The following is a 26,166-nucleotide window of genomic DNA, read 5'->3' on the forward strand; positions in this document are numbered from 1 at the left end:
TATGGAGACTTATTTGCAAGCAACTGTAATTAAAACTACTATGAGATACAAAGTATAGAAAATTTAACCCATAAAACAGAACAGAGAGTCCACAAACAGACACAAGTATGGGTGGTCACATGATATATGACTGCAATGGCATTTCAAGTGAGAAAGGGTGTATTATTTTGTAAATCATACTAGGACAATTGATAATATGAAAAACCGAAATACAGTTGAACCTGGTGGTTTACTAGAGCTAGATCAAAGTGATCAGATGCTAAATATTCAAGAGCCCATTATTAAAGCATTGGTGGCTGGAAATCAGCCATGGTGAGAGTATTTTTATGGTGGAAATTAGCAAATGCTGTGTATTAGGATTCCTTTGCCTTACTCAGAGCCAGGTTACCAGGACACTACCATCCATCATACACAAAAATATAGTTCTAAGTGTATTAAAGAATCTAAGTGTGGAGAGTAAACTTTAAGATTTAGCTGAAAATATGTATTTTAAATCTTGAAACTAAAGAAAGTTCTCAACAACAAAGAAAGAAGGGACAAGTTTGGTAAATATGCTACATGATAACAATTTCTAAAACTATACTGAGGGTGTTATTAAATGACACCATTTTAAAAAGTGAAAAAAACAAGCCAAGAGTTGGTTATGACAATGGCTATGCATGTAACAAAGGGTTCATATCCCCCCCCACAAAATGTTAAAATTGTCTACAAATCAATAGGGAACAGATGGATAATCCAATGAAAAACTTTCGAAAGACTTGAAAAAGAACTTTATGTAGGATAGTATATCCTGAAGGCTAATAAGCAAAGTTCTCAACCCTACTAGTTATGAAGAAAATTGATAGTTATACACTTTTCATTTCTCCCATTTATTTAAAATGTAACAAATATGTAGAGCAACCCATACACTGATGGAGAAAAGGCATGTTGGGAAAAATGACTTGAAAAACAGTTTGCAATGTGCAGTCAGTAAATAGAAGCTATGGTCACAAAGATTTTTAGTTGGTCCCTAAAGTTTACTATTACCATTTCTTGCAAGTGAGGGAGGAACATTGCAATCAGAGACAATTCAATTTCTTTTCAAGGAAAAGTTCATGGTAATAACATTCTCTTCACCTTTTTGTGCTTCTAAAATATGTCCCGTTTTAAAGATATTTAGTTTGTGGGCTATCCACACCTCACTTTTTGATAGGGCACATTTAAGTGCCCATTAGGCATCACCTTATGGAAATGAAAACATGAATCTGGAGTTCTTTCTTGAAATGCTCTATAATATACATAACAGTTCTTCTTAATTCACTGTGGTAGGTTTCTTCTGATAGCACATAATTGTATTCTCCAAAATGCTTGTGGTACACTTAACTTATGCATAGAAGCCATGATCTTTGTAATTAAGATATCACTCTATTATTGGTTATATATACAAAAAGTAATCTCATATATGCATGTCTATATGTATATGTGTGTGTATATATATATAAATATATATAGTCCTGCTTGAGAAAAAGTTATTTTCCAGATCAGAAATTATAACTCAGAAGGAGGTCTCTAGATAATCAATAGAGGCTGGAGGTGTGACTCAAGCAGCAGAGTACCTGCCTAGCAAGTGTGCAACCCTGAGTTCATACCCACTACTGCCCAAAAAGTATATATAAATATATAAATGTATTTATATATATACTTATATATAAAATACATGATCAATGCTATCTGGGCCTCACCCCAAAATATATCAAGTCTCTGGGAGGCAAACTTCCATGTTATTAGTCATTACATTATATACTTCATGGGGATATAAACCAGGAAATGTGAAGAAACCTGGAGACATCATTTGAGAAACTGAAGTAGCCTTTTGGGTGTAGGTTATGCTTACCCTAGATTGACAAGTCACAGAAGTTAGTTAGTCTTGACAGGAAAAAAGTAAGGAAAATAGCCTGTATTCCTTGTTAACAGCATTCTGTACATGGCATTATTTTTGATAAGAACATATTTAATTCTTACAATTCTGTAAGGTTAATCTTAACACCTCTATACTACTGAGGACACTAAGATTCTAAGGACTTAAGTATCTTACTGATGGCATTTTCACAATTTATACTGAACACAGAGTTTAAAATGCAGCACTGTGGGGAAAAGATATGTAGAGGTGATATTAACAACCCACATGGGAAGGTAAAAACTAAGTTACTAGTTTCTCCTCACCTGATAATTATTTCAGTGTTAAAAGTTTTGACTCTATATCTAGGACTCTTGTAACCCTACATTTCTCTTTGGTCATCTTCTTTAGTCCTATATTTTCAACTACATCTGCAACGTAAATTACTTTATATTTTGTACCTCATTCCTGATTTTAACCTTGAATTTCCAAGTGCAGATGGGTTACATTTCAGAGACTTCAAGTTTAACATGTTTAAAATAAACCCATTATCTTTTATCCAAACCCATTCCATCCTTTTTTCTTATGTCACTTAAGGGTTGCAGCTCTCCCAAATTGCTAGGTGTTACCTCACCCCCACATGTGCCATTTTTGCAGATTTTACAAGATCTTTTCTTATTGTTATGGCAACTACCATGTCAAGTTGATTTCTGTGTGTCAAACTCTTCTTCTAGAATATTTTCAAGGACCAATGACACCATTATAAAAATAAAACTGGAACTTTCATATAACTACATTCCCTGAGGCTGTGCAATTATCACTTAGGCAAGGGTTTAACGTCTCAATCGCATATGATATTCAAGAAAATGAATGTATTTGGGTTGTTATAACTTATGTCTTATTAAATTTTTAATGTGCAAATCATGTAATATCTTACTAGGACAAAACATTAAAATGTTCAACAGCAAACAGAAAACTGAAAGCATCCAGATAAATATAAATACTCCAATAAAATTTGTCCCAGGTAATAGGTTGCAGGAATGGAATACGCTGCGTATGTAAACAGGAAAATGGATGCAAAAAAGTAAGAACAAATGGAAAACAAGTGGACGTGGGGCCGATAAACAGAGAAAAAGGAAGCAATTCGGTTAGCTCTACACGCCGGAATTTCGCAGGAAAAGACAGCAGCGCAGTTCAAGGACGCGCATGCGCAATTTCGACGCAGCGCTCCCTTCACCTCGCACCAACGCCGGGAAGGAAGTGACGTGCACTTGAGGGGCGGGACACGCTCTTCGCCGGAAGTGTCTCTCAGATAGTAAATAATCAGAAAAGCAAGAAAGAGGTTGTCTCCATCTTGACGGCGCCCGCTGCCCTTGTGAAGTTGTGGAGATGGGGAGCGTCCTGGGGCTGTGCTCCATGGCAAGCTGGGTAAGGTGGTTTTTTCGGCGTCCCGAATGCTAGAGTGAGAGGCGGAAGAGAGGGACCCGAGCGGGAGTGGGCGAGGGCCGTGGCGAACGTGGTACTCTACCCAACAGGGAGTGCCCTCTGGCCCCATTTTCTTCCTATCCCCTCTGATCATTCCGACTCAACTTCTGGGCCTGGAATGTTGCGAAGAATTGCCATACTGGCCGTGAGGAACAGTGGAGATGGGAAGATGACTAGATGGAAGAGGTGACGGGAGCCCGAAGTCCCCTCCTCCACCCTTCTTGAACGCTGCCTCCCGTCCTTTCAGGTCCCATTGATAATTTCCTTTTGCGTCTGCCTAGAGCATCTCTGCAAAAGATGCTTTTCGGCTTTCCTTTTGTGGGCTACCCCCTCCTGTCATCTTCCGGCGTCTTCAGACTGCGGCACGGTCATCCCTGGAGGCCTCTTTGTTCTGACAGCCGTTGAGAAGTGCCCATTATGTGGCACAGTCTGACCGCAATATTGATGCAGTAATCTCGGTTTTGAAACAAGCAGTCGTAGCTCAGCTCCTAGGTTTTCAGTCTTTATGGTATTAGGGAATTACTGTATTTCTCAATAATTTATGCGCCTGGAAAAGCTGTTCAGTCCTGTGAAATTTAATATTTGACAAAGCGTGAGTGTGTAATCCCTTGAATGGGAGGAGGTAGGGTGCATTTTCAATAGATACCGAGTTGTTAGAGTAAAACCATTTTTATTATAGTGGCAAGATTCCTTTATCAAGGTGGCATATATAACCTCAGTTTATTTATGGTAAAATCTCCCTCCCTCAAAAAACTGCATAAAATATTAGCATTACAGATAATAAAGATCTCCATAACTTTGGGCGAGATATTTGTATTCAAATCTTAATTTTTAATCTATGATTTCTAAATTCTACTTCTGACAATTGTTTCACTTAGCAAATTCCATTATATATTAATCACTACTAGTTATTTTACATACCTCACCTCTTTTCAAAAAGGTTTTGGTATGGTTTTAACTACAAATACTGAATTTAAATAATATGTGGAAGTTGTTACTTCAGCTAGGCCAGTCTCTTGACCATGTTGTATTTCTTCTTGAAGTCGACTGTGGAAAACTATTTTATCTCAATAACTTATTCAGAAAGTCTGAGTTTGCTTTCTCTTTAATACAAAAGAGACAAACTTATTGTAATTAAAATTAATGATTATCCTAAAATTGTTTCTTTAATTTTTTGATAAGGTGCTGTGTAATTTAATTTGTAAAGTCAGAATTTGCCCAGTTACCTTGTGGGCATACTGCAGTTCTTTTTAGATTGTAAAGATTTAAGATTGGGTATATGTGTTTTTCATTTTATTTTCATTCTCCAACTCAGTGATGAGCAACCTTTTTGTCTCAAGAACAGTAGGGTATAGATATTTTTTTTAATTTCAAGTATTTTCTGTATGTGTTTTAAATCAGAAAACAGCTTTAGAGAACACCATACGAAAAATATATTCTTACTAATAATTTTACCACCTAGATTGCTTACTCTTGTTAATAGAAGAATGTCCTTGATAAAACTGACACTGCCTTTTACTCACTCTGTTAATACATAAGTACATTGAAAAGATAATAACATGTAAGCAGTTTTCTTACCTTTCAGTAATTAGATCTCTGACAAATAGAAAAGCTAGTTAGCGTTGGCTGTTCATCATGCTTCTTTATTATGGTTCATCTAAGAATTCATAATGTGCAATTCAGATCATCCTTTTCCCTTCCTTGTGCCTTTGTCTCTTTATTCCTGAATTACTCAATTTTAGTGCATGTCTAATATTAATGAAGGGGAATTTTCCTTGTGACATACAAATTCATTTCTCCCATATCCAAAAGTTAATATGCTCTTTTTTTTTGTGATACTGAGATTTGAACTCAGGGCCTACACCTTGAGTCACTCACTCCACCAGACTTTTTTTGTGAAAGGGTTTTTTTTTAAGTCTTAAAACTGCCATCCTCTTGATCGCTGCTTTCTGAGTAGCTAGGATTACTGGTGTTAGCCACTGGCACCCAGCTAATATATGCTCATTTACTTAGAGATTTTGATGAAATTAAAATTTATTCAGATTTTCAAAACCAGCTTTCAGATCCTAAGTTAGGTAAGGTACCCACAATTAAAACAAAGCTCATTTTTTTTACACAAGTTTTTGCAGGCTTAGTCAAATTTAGTAAACTTTTTATTCATAAAATAATTATAGAACATTTCTGAGCAATAAATATCCTAAGATATAGTATAAGCACATATGTAAACATGATAATGTATCCCATGTACAACTATTATAAGCTAATAAATTTTTTTAAAATATTAAAGAGAAAAATTACACGTAAGCGTAGCTGAACCTTTCACCCAATCCTAGATGAACCTGTGTGTGTACTTTTCACCATGCTAATCTCAACATTGGTGTTAGTGAATAGAATTAATTTTTTTTTTTTTTTTTTACTGCCTGGGCTTTGTAGACAATAACTGTAATTTCTTTTCCCAAGATAATTCATATAGTTAGTTAATAAGAAAAAACTAGTAATTACTGAGTGTCTATTTTGTGCTAATCTCTTCTATAGTTTTATTTTTAAATACAGTGACTTTTTCTGTAGAAATGATTGCTATGAAAGGCCAAGCAACGCAGATTAAGTAAAAATTGCACAAAAACATCCCACCACTAGTAACATGTCTTTTCTCAATGATATTTTCTTAGGAAAGGTAGCATGCTAATCATGTATCTCAAGCTAAGCATTAAATTTCATTTATCTTGAATTTTAACAAGAGAAATTTAAAAATTAAAGAATTGCTGAATGTTAAGTAAATATTTCTTCATGAAGATAGTTTTCTAAAAGATACCTCTAGGAGTTGATTTTACAGCAGTGATTTTCATCTGGACATGTTTTTGTCCCTACCTTTTTTTGGGGGCATTTTCTCTGAAATTTGAAAATGATTTGCAGTGTTGCTATTGGAGTTGGTGAAGTAATTTTAGAAAATGTTTCTATGTGACCTCTCCCACTTCTCTGTATATGAGTGGATTGGATTTCTTGAATTTTTTTTTATCTGTATTTTCTTTATTCTTTGTTATTCAGATACTGTGCTTACTTGATTGAAATGCTAGGTTTTTCTTCCCTGTTTTCTATCTTAATTACTTTTACACTGCTTTCTGTTTTAGGACTTGTTTTTAAACTTGTTCTAAACATTTTTAATTACCAAGAGTTTTTCTTATGTTGTGTTCCATTTTAATAGCATTATATGATTGCTTCGTGGAAGAACTACCCTGTCTTATCTCCTTAAGTATGTTGAAAATACTAGATTTTTTTTTTTTCATTTTTCTTTTATTATTCATATGTGCATACAAGGCTTGGTTTATTTCTCCCCCCCTGCCCCCACCCCCTCCCTTACCACCCACTCCACCCCCTCCCGCTCCCCCCCTCAATACCCAGCAGAAACTATTTTGCCCTTATTTCTAATTTTGTTGTAGAGAGAGTGTAAGCAATAATAGGAAGGAACAAGGGGTTTTGCTGGTTGAGATAAGGATAGCTATACAGGGCATTGACTCACATTGATTTCCTGTGCGTGGGTGTTACCTTCTAGGTTAATTCTTTTTGATCTAACCTTTTCTCTTGTTCCTGGTCCCCTTTTCCTATTGGCCTCAGTTGCTTTAAGGTATCTGCTTTAGTTTCTTGCATTAAGGGCAACAAATGCTAGCTAGTTTTTTAGGTGTCTTACCTATCCTCACCCCTCCCTTGTGTGCTCTCACTTTTATCATGTGCTCATAGTCCAATCCCCTTGTTGTGTTTGCCCTTGATCTAATGTCCACATATGAGGGAGAACATACGATTTTTGGTCTTTTGAGCCAGGCTAACCTCACTCAGAATGATGTTCTCCAATTCCATCCATTTACCAGCGAATGATAACATTTCGTTCTTCTTCATGGCTGCATAAAATTCCATTGTGTATAGATACCACATTTTCTTAATCCATTCGTCAGTGCTGGGGCATCTTGGCTGTTTCCATAACTTGGCTATTGTGAATAGTGCCGCAATAAACATGGATGTGCAGGTGCCTCTGGAGTAACAGTCTTTTGGGTATATCCCCAAGAGTGGTATTGCTGGATCAAATGGTAGATCGATGTCCAGCTTTTTAAGTAGCCTCCAAATTTTTTTCCAGAGTGGTTGTACTAGTCTACATTCCCACCAACAGTGTAAGAGAGTTCCTTTTTCCCCGCATCCTCGCCAACACCTGTTGTTGGTGGTGTTGCTGATGATGGCTATTCTAACAGGGGTGAGGTGGAATCTTAGTGTGGTTTTAATTTGCATTTCCTTTATTGCTAGAGATGGTGAGCATTTTTTCATGTGTTTTCTGGCCATTTGAATTTCTTCTTTTGAGAAAGTTCTGTTTAGTTCACCTGCCCATTTCTTTATTGGTTCATTAGTATTGGGAGAATTTAGTTTTTTAAGTTCCCTGTATATTCTGGTTATCAGTCCTTTGTCTGATGTATAGTTGGCAAATATTTTCTCCCACTCTGTGGGTGTTCTCTTCAGTTTAGAGACCATTTCTTTTGATGAACAGAAGCTTTTTAGTTTTATGAGGTCCCATTTATCTATGCTATCTCTTAGTTGCTGTGCTGCTGGGGTTTCATTGAGAAAGTTCTTACCTATACCTACTAACTCCAGAGTATTTCCTACTCTTTCTTGTATCAACTTAAGAGTTTGGGGTCTGATATTAAGATCCTTGATCCATTTTGAGTTAATCTTGGTATAGGGTGATATACATGGATCTAGTTTCAGTTTTTTGCAGACTGCTAACCAGTTTTCCCAGCAGTTTTTGTTGAAGAGGCTGCTATTTCTCCATCGTATATTTTTAGCTCCTTTGTCAAAGATAAGTTGCTTATAGTTGTGCGGCTTCATATCTGGATCCTCTATTCTGTTCCACTGGTCTTCATGTCTGTTTTTGTGCCAGTACCATGCTGTTTTTATTATTATTGCTTTGTAATATAGTTTGAAGTCAGGTATTGTGATACCTCCTGCATTGTTCTTTTGACTGAGTATTGCCTTGGCTATTCGTGGCCTCTTGTGTTTCCATATAAATTTAACAGTAGATTTTTCAATCTCTTTGATGAATGTCATTGGAATTTTGATGGGAATTGCATTAAACATGTAGATTACTTTTGGGAGTATCGACATTTTTACTATGTTGATTCTACCAATCCATGAGCATGGGAGATCTCTCCACTTTCTATAGTCTTCCTCAATCTCTTTCTTCAGAAGTGTATAGTTTTCCTTGTAGAGGTCTTTCACATCTTTTGTTAGGTTTACACCTAGGTATTTGATTTTTTTTGAGGCTATTGTAAATGGAATTGTTGAAAATACTAGATTTTTAATGCTCTCATTTCTCTGCTGTTTGTTTCCTTCAAGTTTTTTCCACCCAATTTCTTTTCAATCATGATATGAGTTTTCTGTGGTGTATTTAGTAGTGCAGTTCAAAATAGTTTTGTACTACTAGTCAACTGCGACTTTGCAATGAAGTGATTCAGTTGTGCCATTTCATTGCTGAAACTTACTTATGTAGGGCTGTTGATATAGCCAAAGAAAACTCCCAGATTCCTGCCTGAAAAGTATACCTATGTCTTGGGAGCCATAAATGGTGAGGTTCTCACATTCAGTATATAAAGTTTGATTTAATTTTATGTTGTTAGTATGGTATCCCTATTATCAGCTTTACTTGGCATCCACCTGTCAGGGCCCCTCTGTTTTTTGTTTTGTTTTGTTTTTTTTTCTTTTTTCTTTTCTCTGCAGTACTGGGGCTTGAAATCCGAGCTTACACCTTGAACCACTCCGCCAGCCATTTTTTGTGATGGGATTTTTTCAAGATAGGGTCTCACGAACTATTTGTCAACACTGGCGTCAGAGTGCCATCCTCCTGATCTCTGCCTGAGTAGCTAGAATTATAGGTGTGAGCCACTGGCACCCAGAAGGACCCCTCTGTTTTATTATTTTTAGTTGACTAGTGTGAGAAAAGGAGTAAAATCTGGGCGTTATAACTGCCCTTTGAAAAGACATTCAACTAATCATCCTTTTTCACCTTTACTTTCAGTGTCACTTATGAAGACACTTTGTACCACCAGTTCCAGAATCTACAAAGGAATTCTGCTGAACACATCTTAGCCTTTCTTTGGTGACTTAGAATTCACTTTTCTTACTATGTTAAGGCAGTGACTGTTTTCTGCTTTCCACCTTTCAAGTCATTTTGTTTTTTTCTGACCTTTGATTTTATTCCTTCTTTTAAATAATCCCTTTATTTTTCCTTTTACTGGAGTTTCTAGGGAGATAAATACATTCATATATTCATTTTTATGTTGCCATTACATTTTACAATTATCATTCCCGTAACAGTTGTTATTAACAGGATATTCCTGGGATTCTGGAATCACAACAGTTGGAAACATGCTGTATACACTGGCTGTGACCAGTGTTGTATGTTTTAATAAACTCTCCAGGTAATTCTGATGCTTGCTACAGTGCAAGAACCTCTGAACTTAATTGGATTCAAAGCTTTCCACTAGTTTCTTTTTATCATGGCTTCTTACTATTGTTTAGTGTCATCTCCTAATTGACCATATTTTGTCATCTAGAAGCTCTCTCAAGAAAGATTTATGAGTGTTGAAATTCCTGAGATTATATATGAAATCCCAAAGCTTTGGAGACATTTTGGACTTGTAGATAGTATGCCCATTTTCTTCAGAGTTTTGTAGTTATTACTCCATTGTGTTCTGTCTTATGTTAGCTTGGTATCCACCCCCTTCCAACATAGTATGTATGTGTAGGCAACATAGTTCTTCTGCTTGAGTATCTTAGTTTTTATTTATTTTTGAAGTTAACCTGATATTTATGGAGCTTAAATATTGTGTCACTTTTTCTCCTGTCTTAAAAATAGTGTGTTCTTTTGATTTACATATTTATTTATCTAAGGTCCTCCTTTTGATATTCTTTTACTTTATTTAGAGGCTAATTTAAGGATACCACTTAAATTTGTGATATGTTTTCTTTGCATATTAGTTTTTATATGTTCATTTTTGTTACTTTTTTAAAAAAGAGATAATTTGCATGCCCTTTTAATTATACAGTTCCATGTGTTTTGACAAATGTTATAAATCACATAATCACAATAGAGCACTCATCAACCTAAGAAATTCAACTTTCCCATCTTTAGCAACTCTTTTCTCTCAGTAGGGTTTTTGCCTTTCTAGAATGTCATAAATAGAATCAGAGCTTATAGACACTGAGTCTACCTTCTTTTAGTTAACAGTTTGAGATTCATGTAAATTCATATATTCATATATATGAATACAATTCATATATGAATTCATACAATTCACATATTTATTAACAGTCTGTCAATTTTTATTGTGGCATAGCATTCCATTGCTTGGATTGTATCACAGCTTGTCCATTTACCACTTAAGGATGTTTCTAGGTTTTGGTGATAACAAAGATTCCGTAAGCATTCCCATGAAGGATTTTTGTGTGACTATAAATTCTTATTTTGCTTGAGTAAATATCTAGGGGTGGAATTCCTGGATTAGATGTTAAGTGTATGTTTGATTTATAAGATGCTGCCAAACTGATTTTTAAAAGAACTATTATCATTTTTTATTCCACCACAAATTAATACTTACCGTTGCTGTGCATACTTGTCAGAAGTTGGTCCTAACGTGTCTGTACTAGTGTCTCATTATTTTAATGTGCATTTACCTAATAACTAATGATACTGAATAGTTTTTGTTGTTGTCCTTATATCTTTGGTAAAATATGTGTTTTAGTGTTTTGCCTCCAGCCCCCACCCCCACCGTGTGTGTGTGTGTGTGTGTGTGTGTGTGTGTGTGTGTGTGTGTGTGTGTGTGTGTGTTGGGTAATTTTCAAGATAGGGTCTTGCATACTTGCTGGGGCTGGTTTCTAACTGAGATCCTTCTAATCTCTGCTTCCTGACTAGCTAAGATTTGTAGCCACCAGCACCCAGCTTTGTTGAGTTTTTTAATTGGCTTGTTTTCTTACTGAGTTCCTTTTATATTCCAGATTTATCAGATACCTGCTTTGCAAATGTTTTCAAATCAGTGGCTTGCCTTTTTATTTTCTTTATGGTGTCTTAATTAATGAGGCACACTTTATCAATTTTTTGTGGTTGTGTTTTGTACTAGAGGAGATTTTGAACTTAATTACAGATGTGACCCAGTGGCACCCAACTTAATGTTGTTTTTTTTTTGATTTGCTAACATTTTGATAATTTTTATGTTGATGTTCATTGAGGACATTGGTCTCTTTCTTATTAATAATGTCTTTGGATTTAGTAATTCTGGCCCATGTTTGAAGAAAGAAAAAAGTAACATATTTACCATTTCCATTGTTACTCTTTCCTTGTGTGTATATCCAGATTTCTGATAGTTTTCCTTTTTTTAAAAGATTTGCTTCAACATTTCTGTTAGTTTACTTTGTTAAATTGGATTCTCTTACTTTTCCTGAAAAATGTCTTTATTTTGCCTTAAATTTGAACGGTGTTTTCACTGAGTAGAAAATTCTATGTTTGTACTTTTTTTCTTTCAGTACTGACTTTGTGTCCTGAAATGTTTATTGTAAGTGTAATTTTGTTACTTAGGTTAATTTTGGTTGTTTCTGATTATTTCTCTACCTTTGTTATTTTAGGTAATTTTGTAAATTTTGCTCAGTATGGAGTTCAAGAATTTCTTTTGCTTGACTTTGCCCTAAAAGATAAGTTACTCAGTTTTAAAGTTTGTAGATAATATATATGAACTAAGTACTTTTTGTCCCTTTGTAGTTTCAGTCTTATTTTTTCTATTTTATATTTTTACAAATAGAATGTAAATTTTCATTATTTTAAATGATACTGATTTTTAATAATGTTCTTTTTTCCCAGATTCCGTGCTTGTGTGGTAGTGCCCCATGTTTGCTGTGTCGATGCTGTCCTAGTGGAAACAACTCCACTGTGACTAGATTAATCTATGCACTTTTCTTGCTTGTTGGAGTGTGTGTAGCTTGTGTAATGTTGATACCGGGCATGGAAGAACAACTGAATAAGGTTAGTTTTTATTCTTGTTTACTAATGAACTGAAACTATAGAATTTGCATAAAACTAATTTGGGGAGATTGAATAGAGAAAAATATAACAAGATAATATGTAATCCTAATTTTAATAGCTCATAATCTTTTAGGAAATAAAAATAGATAGCCATTTTGTATCCTCACATGGTAGAGAGAGAGAAGCAGTCTCTTCTGTCTCTTATCAATCTCCTGTCTTTTATAAATGCTCTAATCCCATCATGCTGTCTCTATCAGAATCTAATTAATTCCCAAAGACCCTACTTTCTAATACCATCCCATTGGAGGTTAGGGTTTCAGCATATGAATTTTGGGCAGGCATTTGTCCATAACAGTGGAAGTCCATAACAATATATTTTGAGCACGAAGTAGAAGACATGAGTATATATATAGCCCAGAGAGAAACAACAGGTACAGTTTGTCTTGGGGAGAGACGAATGTTGAAACCATGTCAACATGTGCTAAAGGAATTCAGAGAGAGCTGTGCTGGAAGTTCTGTCAAAAGCTCTTGCTTAAGAGATATAGCAGGGAAAGAACAACCTCTTTTTTTTCCCCTCAGTACTGGGGTTTGAACTCAGGGTCTGTACCTTGTGCCATTCCACCAGTCCTTTTTTGCAATGGGTTTTTTCCAAGGGTCTCGAGAGCTCAAAAATTGGCTTGGGCTGGCTTCGAACCTCTATCCTCCTGATCTCTGCCTCTGAGTAGCTAGGATTACAGGTGTGAGCCACTGGTGCACAGCTGAAAAGAACCACCTCTGAAGGAACAAGGAGAAGGAATAATGTTTAGGAAGAGTTTTAAGAATAACAGGATAGTGTCTGTATAAAAAAGATTAAGGAATATGCAGACTAAGAAATTGCTTTTAGATTTGACAATTAGAACACAACTATGTCCAAAGGACAGTTTCTTTAGAATGCCAGGGCTAGGAGTGGGAGGAAATAATTCATTCACATACATATGAATAATATATGTAGTTCTAAACATAAGCGATTATCTCACATAAAAATTCTTTTTTGCACTCTGATTACAATGTGACTTTTTCTTTATTGGTCCTGGGGATCCAACCCAAAACCTCACTTAATGTAAGGTGCACACTATGCCACTGACCAACACTCCCAGCTCCTTACAATGTAACTTTCTGAAATGGTCATGGATCCTTTTTGAGATTCTTCATTGAAATATAAAACTAGTGTCAGCATATATGTTGTTAAGTCAAATCCATTCATGACCAAATAGCACCTGTAGAATAAAGGTTCAAAAGTCAAAAGGGATTTAAGTAGCATTAATTTTCAATGCATTATTACTTTCTTTCATTCTTAGAAACAGATTTAGTTACTATACAATTCTTTAAGCTTCTATTGGCTTTTTTCTTTTCTTTATAGAGGCCATTCAGTATATCACAGTAGAATGCAAAGTTTAAAAATTTAGAAGAGGAATAGGGGAGTGGCTCAAGTGAACCACACTTGAATAAATCCCCAGGACCACCCCCACAAAAGAAAGAATTAAAATAAATCTACAATTCAGAATAAGCATCCAGTTTAGAATTGACATTGTAAGTTTATCATTTGCTCACGTAAAATTCAACTTTTTTTCATTTTATCTGATTAAAACGTGTTGCCATACCTTGATTGACATGTTCATAAACTATAGAGCAAACATCCAAACTTTTAGCTAAACTTTGATTACATAGAATTTTCATTTTTACTTAATGGAAAAATACCAATCATAAAGTCATTTTGTTTTTTTAGATTCCTGGGTTTTGTGAGAATGAGAAAGGTGTTGTTCCTTGCAATATTCTGGTTGGCTACAAAGCTGTATATCGTTTGTGCTTTGGCTTGGCTATGTTTTATCTTCTTCTGTCTTTGCTAATGATCAAAGTGAAGAGCAGCAGTGACCCGAGAGCTGCAGTACACAATGGGTAAGTTTACCAACCTCAGCATAAAAGTCTGCATAACCTCTTCTCAGTAATTCTGAAACTACTTAAGGAAACTTTAAAGCAAAATAGACTTTCCATAATTTGTCTGTTGATAAATAAGGTAAGAAAATCCTATTGTTTCTAAAAGAGACATCAGATTGGGCTATTTATTGCATTACCTCTGATTTATACTGTTTTATATTTCATCTTTAAAAGAGGATCTATACATCTGTAACTACTAAAGGAAGAACCATAAACCCTTTGCCTTCTAGCTTTTTAGTGGACCAGTCCTATTGTATAGACCTTGCAATTTTCTAGACCTACAGTGTAGACAAAATGGAAAACTTTATTCCTAAATAGGTTATTGATTTTATAAATGATTGTACTGGGCACCTTAGAAAGAAGTTTAATTCTTTATTCTGTCAGTCTCCTTTATTATGTAAGACCACATCTGTTACACTTTATTTCATTGTTTTGATGTGGATGTTTTAAATTTTATCTATTTTATTTTTTCCCACATATTAATATCTACTGTTGCTTGTCTGGTTACCAAGGACAGAACACCTAAACAAATGATACAGTAATACTAATGAAAAAATGTGATGTAACAGATTTAATCTATTTTGTCTTTTACTTAGTGGTTATTTTAAATCATTACTTTGGATGGAGGCATTTGTTAAAAGTATATGTATTTATTAAAATTATTCATTTGTGAAATGAAAATGCACTTTATACCATCACATATTACCCAGCTTACTATGTAAAATAAACCTGTGAAATGGAACCAATATTTTCATATGAATTAGTGACAAATACATCTTTCTTGAAACTATATTAAAAGCAGTTTGTATAATAGACTTTACTAGATATTCCTAGAAAGAACAGTTGCATAAACTGTAGCTGTTCTTTAAAATATTTCATATATGAAATTGTTTGTTGGAAGAGTATATAGTAGTAAAAATTGTATTTGTTTTAGATTCTGGTTCTTTAAATTTGCTGCAGCAATTGCAATTATTATTGGGGCATTCTTCATTCCAGAAGGAACTTTTACAACTGGTAAGAATTTTTTTTTTTCATTCTTTTTTTTTTAAGATTAGGATGTATTCCTTGTACAGGGGGGATTCATTGTGACAATTCCAGAGAGGCTTACATTGTACATTGGTTAGATCACCCATCATCTCTCCCCCTCAACCCCTTCCCTGTCCCCCCTTAAAGCTATTGCAGTAGCTTAAATAAAATAAAATTTTGTTTTTGTGTGGTGAGATTGTGAAAAGGAAATAATATAAACTAAGCTGGCCCTCACTTGTTATTTGTACTGTTTTTTTCTTTCAGTGTGGTTTTATGTAGGCATGGCAGGTGCCTTTTGTTTCATCCTCATTCAACTAGTCTTACTTATTGATTTTGCCCATTCTTGGAATGAATCATGGGTTGAAAAAATGGAAGAAGGGAATTCAAGATGTTGGTATGCAGGTAAGTTTTACTTCACAGAACGTACTCAATATAGTTGAGCTTTGTTGAGAACAGATAGCATAGACTATAGGGGAATCACTTGGGATTTTTATGGTTTAATACCTTGTGAAGAGTATTCTGTAAAAAAAGAACCTAAAAGAACCTGAATAGTTAAAATGTTTTAAAGCCTGTTGCTGAAAGCATATACATTTTGTAGCCTAATTCTTAGCCTATAGCAGATTAAAAGTAAAATTTTAAGCGGGAGAGAACAACTGGCAATCAACGTACAGTGAACAATTCATAAAAAGCAACAAATAAAAAGTATAAAAACTTGGGAGAGTTTATAAAGGATCCCTTTATGTAGATCACTAATACTAAGGGGATTCCCATGGTAGTGTAATTAATGTTTCTTTATAATAACAAGTTTGAATCCAGTGGTTATACTGTAAAACATGGATCAAAATCCAGGAGATAAATAGTGAACAAAAGTGGGGGAGAAGAATGGAGTTAAGTACATCTCAGTCCTTGTGCAAATAGTAGGGACTATGATGAGTTGGAGAGTGTGTGCCTTGTTTAAAGTCCATAGTTACTGCTCAGCTCCATCCATTAGTTGTCCTGTGGAAATGAGAACTCATTATTGCTGGAGTTTCTCTTTTCAAAAGAAGCTGTAAATATGGATTTTTATGTAAAATAATATAGATTACAGATAACAGCAACAACAAAAAATTTAAAAAGGAATGCCAAATTCAATGAAAATGTTGGCCTGATATTTCTCTTTCACAGCTACTTTCTGGTATTCAGTTCTAAAGAAATACGAACTAGTCATTTGGGAGTTAACTCACATAGCGTCATTCTTGGTGTGAAATCTAATGCAGCGATTTTTGCCTATTTTGTTCACTGCTGTATCCCCAGGGCCTCGGATGATGTAGGCATTGAAGTGCTTTGACTTTGTATTGTGGTATTGCGGATTAAACCCAGGGCCTTGTACATGGTAGGCAAGTACTCTACCACTGAACCCTATCCCCGGCCTTGGATGTAGGCAATGAATAGGAGTTGTTGGATTCATCCCCTGTCAATAAGACAAATCTACATAAATAGTTATATATTGAGCACATATTAGCACAAAGACAATGCACATCATATATGTTGAAATTTATGCAAAAGCAACTTAGGTTGTCTTATTAAATAATGATTTACCTGTCATATTTATTTTTAAAGATTTTAGTTGAGGAATAGCATCATTATTTTATGGGTGACAGTGAAAATAGTTTTGTCTCTCAATGCCCTTGTTTACATCTGGAATGATTGTAGTTTAAGATCCTTAAGTAATATTCTTCTAGGTATTTTTATTTTTAAAATAATGCCTGTATCAAATGTGGTTACTTTGTAAGTGCTGTAATATTCCTACTAATAAAAATCATATTAGTATGATACTAGCTTATTGTCTTTGAAAATATATAGTAGTGAGCTGTGTATAAAAAAAGCTATAGAATTCGCCAGTGATACAACTCAAAATTTTCTTCCCTGCTGTGTAGCTTGCACACAGTCTGCACAATGCATAGTGCATAAGAAAAATAACAGATCAATTTTAAAAGAAGTTCCATGTCTAATTTTAACATTTGTGATAAATCTAATTGTTCAATTATATTTCTTTCACAGCCTTATTGTCAGCCACAGCTCTGAATTATCTGCTGTCTTTAGTTGCCATCATCTTGTTCTTTGTCTACTATACTCATCCAGCCAGTTGTTCAGAAAATAAGGCGTTCATCAGTGTTAACATGCTCCTCTGCATTGGTGCTTCTGTAATGTCTATACTGCCAAAAATCCAAGTATGTTCTTCATAGCACTAGTTTTTATGAAGTTTTACCTTTCTCAGTTTTCATAAATCTTGAATGATGTCAGAATATATACCTATGTTTCTTAATCTTAATATTTTGTCTGTAGGAGTCACAACCAAGATCTGGTTTGTTACAGTCTTCAGTAATTACAGTCTACACGATGTATTTGACATGGTCTGCTATGACAAATGAACCAGGTATTTTCTGTTTACATTTGTTTCTAATCAGTCCTGCTGTATTCTTTTTTATTGGTCAGTTTGAGAGATTAAGCTATTTTGAAATTATGATACTATAATAAGATATGGAAATAGTACCATTTCATCTTTTAAGTATTATATTTATTTTTGTGGTACTGGAGTTTGAACTCCGGGCCTTAAGCTTGCTAGGCAGGCTCTGTACCACATAACTATGCCCCCAGTGCTATTTTTGTTTTCAATTATTTTTTTGAATAGGCTCTATTGTTTCTTCCTGGGCTGGGCTGGACTGTGATCCTTGTCCTCTGGATCACAGGCATGCACAGCCATGTCCAACTTTTATTGGTTGAAAGAGTCTCACAAATTTTTACTCAGGCTGGTCTCTCCCCATAATCCTGATCTTAACCTCTGATTAGCTAGGATTTTAGGCAGGAGCCACTCTGCCCTGTAGTTACTATTTTTTCCACTTAATTTCTTCCTTCCCTAACAAAATTACAAGATAAGAAATTATATGAAAATTACTTGACATACATTTAATTTGCATAATGCATAGTTATATATAGGAAGAAATAAAATCTAAAATTTTTCTTGATTTGTGATTTTCCACATTATTAATAATTCTTTTTGTCTATGACCATCCTTGCAATTGAACATGATAATTAGGCCTCATAATGAATGTCTTCATAATAAGGTCAGTTATATTGCATTTCTTGAGAATAGAAACTACATTTTTTTGGGGGGGAAGAAATTACTGTTTTTAGAAAAGGAAGTATATGTTCTCTTTCCCTTTGAAATAATAAATAAATATATATATATACACACACAAACGTGTGTGGGGGGAACATATAAAATATGTTCTCTGAGTGATATATTAAATTTACACATTGCTTAAATGCTTTATCACTTGTAGATAGGGATGTTTTTATTGTATTAGAGAAAGATTCACTTTAAGTTAATAATTTGAGTTTAGGGCCTTATCTGATTTTTCTTTAATAAGATAGAGATTGACAGACCTGACTTTGGGAGGAAAAAAAAAAATGCATATTTTAGGTAATTTAATGAATTCCAGTCCTCCTTTCTTTCTTACAAAACAGTAAAGTAATTGAATAAGCATTAGGTCATTAGGCCTTATGTGATTTCCACAAGCATCTGCTGTTGGTTTTATGTGTAAACTATGGTTTTTTTTTGTTTGTTTGTTTGTTTTTTTTTTTTTTTTTTTTGTAGGACTGGGGTTTGAATTCAGGGCTTTTGTGCTTGCAAAAGCAAGTGCTCTACCACTTGAGCCACACCTCTAGTCCATGTTGCTTTGGTTACTTTGGAAATGGGGTCTTACAAACTATTTGCCTGGGCTGGCCTTGAACCACATTGCTCCAGATCTCAGCCTCCCAAGCAGCTAAGATTGGGAGCCATCAGCACCCAGCTCTGTCTTGCAACAGCATACACGCTGATAAACTTCATAAAGTCAGTATTGTTATTCTACAATATATGGTAGAAAAATGAATATATGTGGTTTAGAACATCTGAATTTATTTCTCTCTTTGCTAGGATTTTACTAACTTTACATCTGACTCTTACCCATTTCCTGATCAGTGAAGTGCTTGTATCTCTTAGCTTTCACATAAGGTTGAAAAGAAAGTAATTTAACTTTTCCAAGCACTTCTCTAAAATTAGTACTATAAAACCTGAGGGAAAAAATATGCCTAAGGTCTCATTATTAATAAATATAAATTACTTCACAGTTTGTATTTTTTTGAACGAACCTTTTTGAATTTGTAAGGATATGAGTTAAATGTGCCATAAAAAAAATAAAAATTTTCCTTTATCCTAATATTTTAATTTGACTTTAACTTACTTTACAGAAACAAATTGCAACCCAAGTCTACTAAGCATAATTGGCTTCAATACCACAAGCACAATCCCAAAAGAAGGTCAGTCTGTCCAGTGGTGGCATGCTCAAGGAATTATAGGACTAATCCTCTTTTTATTGTGTGTGTTTTATTCAAGGTAAGAAAAGCCACGAATTTTTTTTAACTGGAAGTCCATCTACTGAATTACGAATCACTTACTTAAAAAAATCCCTTTTATTATTTCACTTTCATGTAGCATCCGTACCTCAAACAATAGTCAGGTTAATAAACTGACTCTAACAAGTGATGAATCAACATTAATAGAAGATGGTGGAGCTAGAAGTGATGGCTCATTGGAGGATGGCGATGATGTTCACCGAGCTGTAGATAATGAAAGGGATGGTGTCACTTACAGTTACTCCTTCTTTCACTTCATGCTTTTCCTGGCTTCACTTTATATCATGATGACCCTTACCAACTGGTACAGGTACTTAACATTTCATGAAAACTTTGGGTATGGAATTCCAATGGCTTTTTCCTTCTGTTGTAAAGCATAATGTGATGTAAAATACTTTTTATCCTCTAATATATTTCAAAATTTGTAGCTCAGTGAATAGTAAGACCAGCATGTGAAATGAAGACTTTGCTTCTTTAATAACAGAAACAGTAAAAACAATTCCAAATCTTGAAGGGTTAAAATAGAAAACCTCGTAAAACCAACACTTTACAGAAACCCATGTCAATTTAACGTGTTTATTTTTGTTTTTAGTACTGTAAACCTGTTCCTGATATACAGTAAAAGATACATTATTTCATTTTACTGTCATTAATTAAAAGATTTGTACATTTTTTATTTGGATTCTTACAATTCTTCAAAACTAATGCTTTTTAAATACATGTAAAACTAGTCATAAATCTTCTGGTAAGAAGAAAGTAGCAATTTATGGTATTTCATTTTATTCCAATTCTGGTTTTGTCTAAATGATTACTGAAAGGTTCTAGTGTTAACTAGAACCAATTAGACTATATTATTGTGGCATGTATGTTTTAAATCATAATACCGTTAAGTCATGTGTTTTAGTACCAGCAAAAGATAGAGAAAAATTATTTAGTTTTTCTTGTGAATAGCCTTCACTGATTATTTTATTGAAAAGTATTTTTTTTAATTCCTACATTATGTTAACCTATAGGAATCCAAGTAGTTTTCAGTAATTCAGAGTTTCTATATTTCATTAACACGAAAATCAGCTAAATATGGAATATATTTTCTTCCCAGTCTGTTGGATCTGACCATCCAGCTGGGGTGGGGGATGGGGTGGTAAGTTTGGAGAATTCCACATATACTCTGAACAGTCTTTTATGTCATAGTAACATTTTATTCACAGGTTTCATTCCCTTTCATGCAGGAAGTACATACTTGTTCAGAATTTTTTTCAAAACAGCTACATCAAAGCCCTAAATACTTTACTCCATTAAGGGAAATTACTGCTTTTTATCTTCACATTAGCTATTAAATCAGTGTGGAATGCAAAGCAGATTAGATGTAGCAACTACATGTGAATGTCACAAACCGTAAACAACAAATACTTCTGAATTAACGAGCTTAGTACGTGATGGTTAATAATCCAGCCCTCTTCCCCCTCTATCTTTTTTGTTCTCTCTCAATTTTAGGTATGAGCCCTCTCGTGAAATGAAAAGTCAGTGGACAGCTGTCTGGGTGAAAATCTCTTCCAGTTGGATTGGCATCGTGCTATATGTTTGGACACTAGTGGCACCACTTGTTCTTACAAATCGTGATTTTGACTAATGGACTTCTGGCATGAAAGTCCCACTTTGGTTATTGTCTATTTGAAATTAACAGTATTCCCAACTTTTGTAATGTTGTGTGTGCTCTCTGTGTAACTTCTGCCATGTGTTCTGGCATGAATTAGATCTTACTGCTTGTCATTTTATTCATTTTCTTGCTAAGTGCACTGATCATGTGAATTCGAATGAGTGGCAAAGGGACAGTTGTATGAGGATGGTGACAAGTTAGGAAAAGTGGAGATTGCTAGGCCTAATCCCTTTTAGATGTGAAGTAAAAGTAAAAGCAAAGTTGCTTTAGTTTGATTTGAACACTTAGTCCATAAGCTGTTTTTAGAAAGCATAAGAAAAACAAATGTATGGTTGCCTTTTGAAATATTTGGTATGTTGCCTTATGGGAGACTGCAAAGAACATGGCTATTCTAAAACTGCATAAATACTTTACTTGAATGCCGGTTGTTTCAAAAATGCAAGTAACTAAAATTTTGTCAGAATTTTCCTTTAATATGGAAGGTAAGGAGCTTACGCAGGACACAGAGCCTTCACAGAAAGTCAGATTGTTGGTGGTAGGGATTAAATTGAATACTCAGTGAGACTGTAATCTTGATAGAAATGATGGCCTTCACCAACAAGATGAACCTTGGTTTGGTCTTTACAAAACCATGTAAGTTGTGGGTTTAATGGAGATAACTGGGAACTCTGAAGGATTTAGACAAGATTTTGAAAATGATAATCATGGATTAGATGGAACTTTTTGAAACTGAAAATTGTCAAAGTTGAGAAGCTTCTGACAGGGCAGGAAGAAACTAAATAAAATACTAGGCTTCAGTAGGTATTTAGATAAAATCTTTTTTAAAAATGAAGAAACTGAAGCACAGACTTAAGGGGCTCAAATAGCTAATAGGTGGTAAAGCTGGTATCTAAGTCTACCAAAAATAGCTGACATCCTCTCTGACATTAAAAATAATTTCTATTCAAAGTACATGCATAACTGATTATAAACTTCATTAGTGATAGGAAAGTATTATATGGTATGTATTGTTGTTGTTCAGCACTCTTTCTATCCAGGATGATGATGGACTGTTGTAGAATAAACTCCTGCTTGCAGTACACCATACAGTTCAGATTATTTAAAATGCTTTTGTATTTACTGCCATGTAATTGAAATATATAATTATAGTCTTTCAACCTGAAAAACAAGCAGTATGACAGTTCATTTAGATAGAAATTTAGTTATGTTTATATAGTGTCTAGTGAAGCTTTTTAAAGACTACATTATTTGCTTAATATATTCACTAATGTAAATGGAATATCAATTCAGTTTAATTCCCCAACCTTTATAGTCTGTGTTGATACTGTGTTCCACATTTTGAATGGCTGTGCTCTATCAAAAATAAATGAATTCGGAGAAAGTGTGTAGTATATGTTAATTCTTTAACAAATTGAGTTTTAGCTGGATAATACTCAGACTTCCTTTTTATCCTGTGTAAAGAAGAAACTGGCTTGGAGAAAAGTGCCCATCTTCTATCCTGATATCATCAAGATGCTTCAGTACGTGAACCAGTTTAGAGAACATAGTTAAGTCCCTTTAATAGATACCCTACATCTTGTTATGTCCTCCACCCAATTTTTTTCTAGTTAATCGATGCTTTTCTTCTTTTACCAACACTTACTATAAAATTTCCCTCATATTCAGATCCTTCTATCTAAAAGTGGAATTCGTCAAGTGATAAAGGGCCTGGCCTTAACAGCCTCCCCAATTTTTATGGGTAACTGTTCCAAAGGGAGATGATTTAGTTCTCTTATCGTCTCTCAGGACAAAATTGTAGGCCTTTGGTGGCACTCAATAACAATGTTCACATCTCATTTCCAACAATGAGAGGCATACTTCTCTCAGTTCTTTATTAGAAACAGAAAGCAAATCTGTGTAATTTTTAAACAAGAAAATTTAAAATACATTAAGTTTAGAAACAATCCTCCCTACTGCAATGTACAGTCTTTATTTAGATGAGGCACAAAGAACTTGATGATAGGACTCACATTAGGATAATGAACAGACACAGCTTAAAGCTACCTCCTTCTATGACAAAAAATGTTTCATGTAGTATCACCTCCAAAGAAGACACATAACAAATACTAGTACTTAACATTCATTATATTTATTTTACTAAATAGTATGATTCAAAAAAACACAAAACAAAGCTTTTACCTATAACTAGTCTTAAGTAAGTAGATGGGGTTGACTCCAACCCATCCCCATGGTCTTTATATATATGGAACTAGAACCATATTAGACAGTGAACACTTGTGTACACTTTGCCTTTCCTGTTGAACATGACTAAACTTTGAACATAAATGAACTTCTCTGAACCAAGCGACAAATGTAGCTTTATAAGATACAGGCACTTTTATGTTCCCAGTTTTAAAAATAAGCCAAGTGAAAAATAGCTTTAGTAGTTTTACCATTAGTTCTAGTGACTTACCAGTCAAATGCAAACAGCATCAAACAAAAGTTTTAACTGGGGTAAATGGTAATATTTGTAAAAAAAGAAATCCAAATTACTGTTACTGGAGAAAAATAGCCATTTGACCAACTTAGGGATATACCAATAATGTGCATCTGTACACCTCGGCAGCCGAGTAACATCTGAAAGCTTTGCAAGAATGTGTGTTTAGTGAGAAAAGCAAAAGGTACTTTTATTCCACAGTATCTCATTAAACAAAACAAAGCAATTTACAAAGAAAAGTACCAAATGATACTTTAAAATAAATAGTTCATCATTTTGATGAATATATACAAGTAGAGTCCACTTCTGGGGCTTTAACTATCTAAAAGTGGCATATCACTATCCAGTGGTGCAGGAGCAAGTTCACATAAATAAAACAGTGTAGCTTCACTAGCTTCAGCTTCAGTCAATGGCTCCAGGCGAACAAGCTTACTTTGGGTTGGTTCGGGGTCCAGGTTGCCATCCAGAAGTTCATCAACTTCTACTGGTTTATCTACAGAGGACGTAACTTCTGATGATGCTGTTGTACTCCCCTGTTCAACAGCAGAAGCAGGGTTCCCGTCCAGGAATGCAAGAAGCGGAAAGGCAGTGTACTGGATAAGTTGCTTATCTATAAAATACAAAAAAGACAGACAAAAAAACCAGTCTTATATACCCAGACAAGATACGACATGATAATTCTTGTCAGTAAATTTTCAAATGTGTAAGTCAGAGTAGTCTTTTATTCAAAAATTAAGAGATGGTCTTTCTGGTCTTCTGAAGTTAAATAAGGAAAAAAAAAAGACAGACCTTAAGAACCGTTACCTTAACAATTCCACTTTCCACATGCTAGTACCTTGAGACATTATGCACAGAAGTGAAGTCAGTGTAGTACATATTCAAATTAAGTTATGACAAGACTTTCCTTGGCCATCATTAGTTTCTACATAGGACTCATCTTTAAAAACATCTGCCTAACCTAATGCTACCTCTATACCTACCTGGTTTGGACTTAGATTTTCTTCCATCTTCTGAAACTGGTTGAACAACATTGTTCTTTGTAGCTTCTAACCCTTTATTCTCAGACTAAAAGAAAAAATATTGTAAAAATATTTATTTCATGTTTTATATTTCTAAAAAGTATAAGAAAACAAGACTTAAAATGTTAAGTATTGATATATTATCTGAAAGGGGAACATCAAGGAAGATGGACTAGAGAGAGAGAGATTTTGAGTACAGGTAACAAGACTGGTTAAGAAAACAACTTGTTCTCAAGGGGTGAAAGAAAGGACATGAATTCAGGTAAGACTGAAAAGGGGAATTCCATCAGTAGAATAGGCAGAATTTGTCAAGGGCAAAAGATGGGAATAAATCAAAGACAAGTGGTTTCAAATACTAATTGAGAGAATTCTTTAAGCAACTGAACTCATTTTAAACAGTTCTGATTAAATAATTATTATACAGCATCTTCACTCATAATCAGAACATTTAGGACAAATAAACATTAAGAACAGCTCAGGATGGCACGATGACATCATTAAAACTATCCCTATACTTGGATGCCTCAATGTTGAGATGGTGCTTCTTCTTATTCCTTTTTGTGGCTTTGTAAGTTCTTTTCTGTCACTTAAGTTGCTTCTTTCACTCTTCTCTCCTTCTGATTATGATAGAGGAATTAATTCTTTAACGATGCTAATTTCTTCAAGTTTCAACAGTGTTCAAACTTGGAAGTGCAGTTCACAACTTTTTCCGAATAGCTGTAAGTCCCAAATTTCTGCATTCTGATTAAGTATGTATGTTAGATAACAAACATCTGTATAATAATCCCTACAATTCCTGACACTCATCATAAAATGAAGCAGTACAAGTTTCCAGAATTCAGAAAAGATAATGCCTCCATGGCAGAATAAAAAGTAAACCATTTCAAATATTTAAATAAAAATTTCATCATTTAACATTCACAGTACATAAAATTAATACATTTTTGTACTTATCTATTTTAAAATAGATAAGGATGGCATTGTTGATATTCTAAAACACAAGAACCAGAATTATGAATGGGTATCATTTCACTTAGATAGCTGTTTCTCTGAATTGGGAAAATGCTGTAATACATGTCAATACATTCTTGTCATGAACAAGGGAACAGATGATTTTCCAGTGATTTGAAAATGTTAATCTGGACTCAGAACCCTAAGGAAAAATCA

General features: G+C 34.4%; 2 protein-coding genes across 5 annotated transcripts in view; one reads left to right on the forward strand and one right to left on the reverse strand.

Annotated features, from left to right (window-relative positions):
* The first annotated feature begins 3,154 nt into the window (after positions 1-3,154).
* Positions 3,155-22,892, forward strand: Serinc1 (serine incorporator 1). Its single transcript, XM_074075373.1, has 10 exons — positions 3,155-3,304; positions 12,249-12,410; positions 14,176-14,345; positions 15,319-15,398; positions 15,675-15,812; positions 17,451-17,620; positions 17,736-17,826; positions 19,683-19,827; positions 19,927-20,157; positions 21,342-22,892. Exons 1-10 carry the CDS (start codon positions 3,266-3,268, stop codon positions 21,475-21,477), a joined length of 1,362 nt encoding a protein of 453 aa, XP_073931474.1. The 5' UTR covers positions 3,155-3,265; the 3' UTR covers positions 21,478-22,892.
* Hsf2 (heat shock transcription factor 2) overlaps positions 22,240-26,166 on the reverse strand; it is a 28,743-nt gene continuing 24,816 nt past the window's right edge. For 2 of the 4 annotated variants that reach the window (XM_020161528.2, XM_020161527.2), the window contains 2 exons: positions 24,961-25,045; positions 22,240-24,590 (listed from right to left, as the gene is read on the reverse strand). In XM_020161528.2, coding sequence (XP_020017117.2) covers positions 24,295-24,590; positions 24,961-25,045 — 381 coding nt within the window. In that variant the 3' untranslated portion in view covers positions 22,240-24,294. The remainder of the gene's footprint in view (positions 24,591-24,960; positions 25,046-26,166) is intronic. The other 2 variants (XM_074075364.1, XM_020161529.2) reach the window with 1 other exon arrangement.

This window comes from Castor canadensis, chromosome 1 (genome assembly GCF_047511655.1).
Source record: "Castor canadensis chromosome 1, mCasCan1.hap1v2, whole genome shotgun sequence".
Lineage (NCBI taxonomy): Eukaryota > Metazoa > Chordata > Mammalia > Rodentia > Castoridae > Castor > Castor canadensis.

Bases quoted from the DNA above. Each gene is read 5' to 3' on its own strand.
- Serinc1 (XM_074075373.1), top strand. From the start codon at position 3,266: ATGGGGAGCGTCCTGGGGCTGTGCTCCATGGCAAGCTGG. The intron at 19,828-19,926 runs GTAAGAAAAGCC...ACTTTCATGTAG, and splicing joins TTGTGTGTGTTTTATTCAAG to CATCCGTACCTCAAACAATA. The intron at 20,158-21,341 runs GTACTTAACATT...TCTCAATTTTAG, and splicing joins ACCCTTACCAACTGGTACAG to GTATGAGCCCTCTCGTGAAA.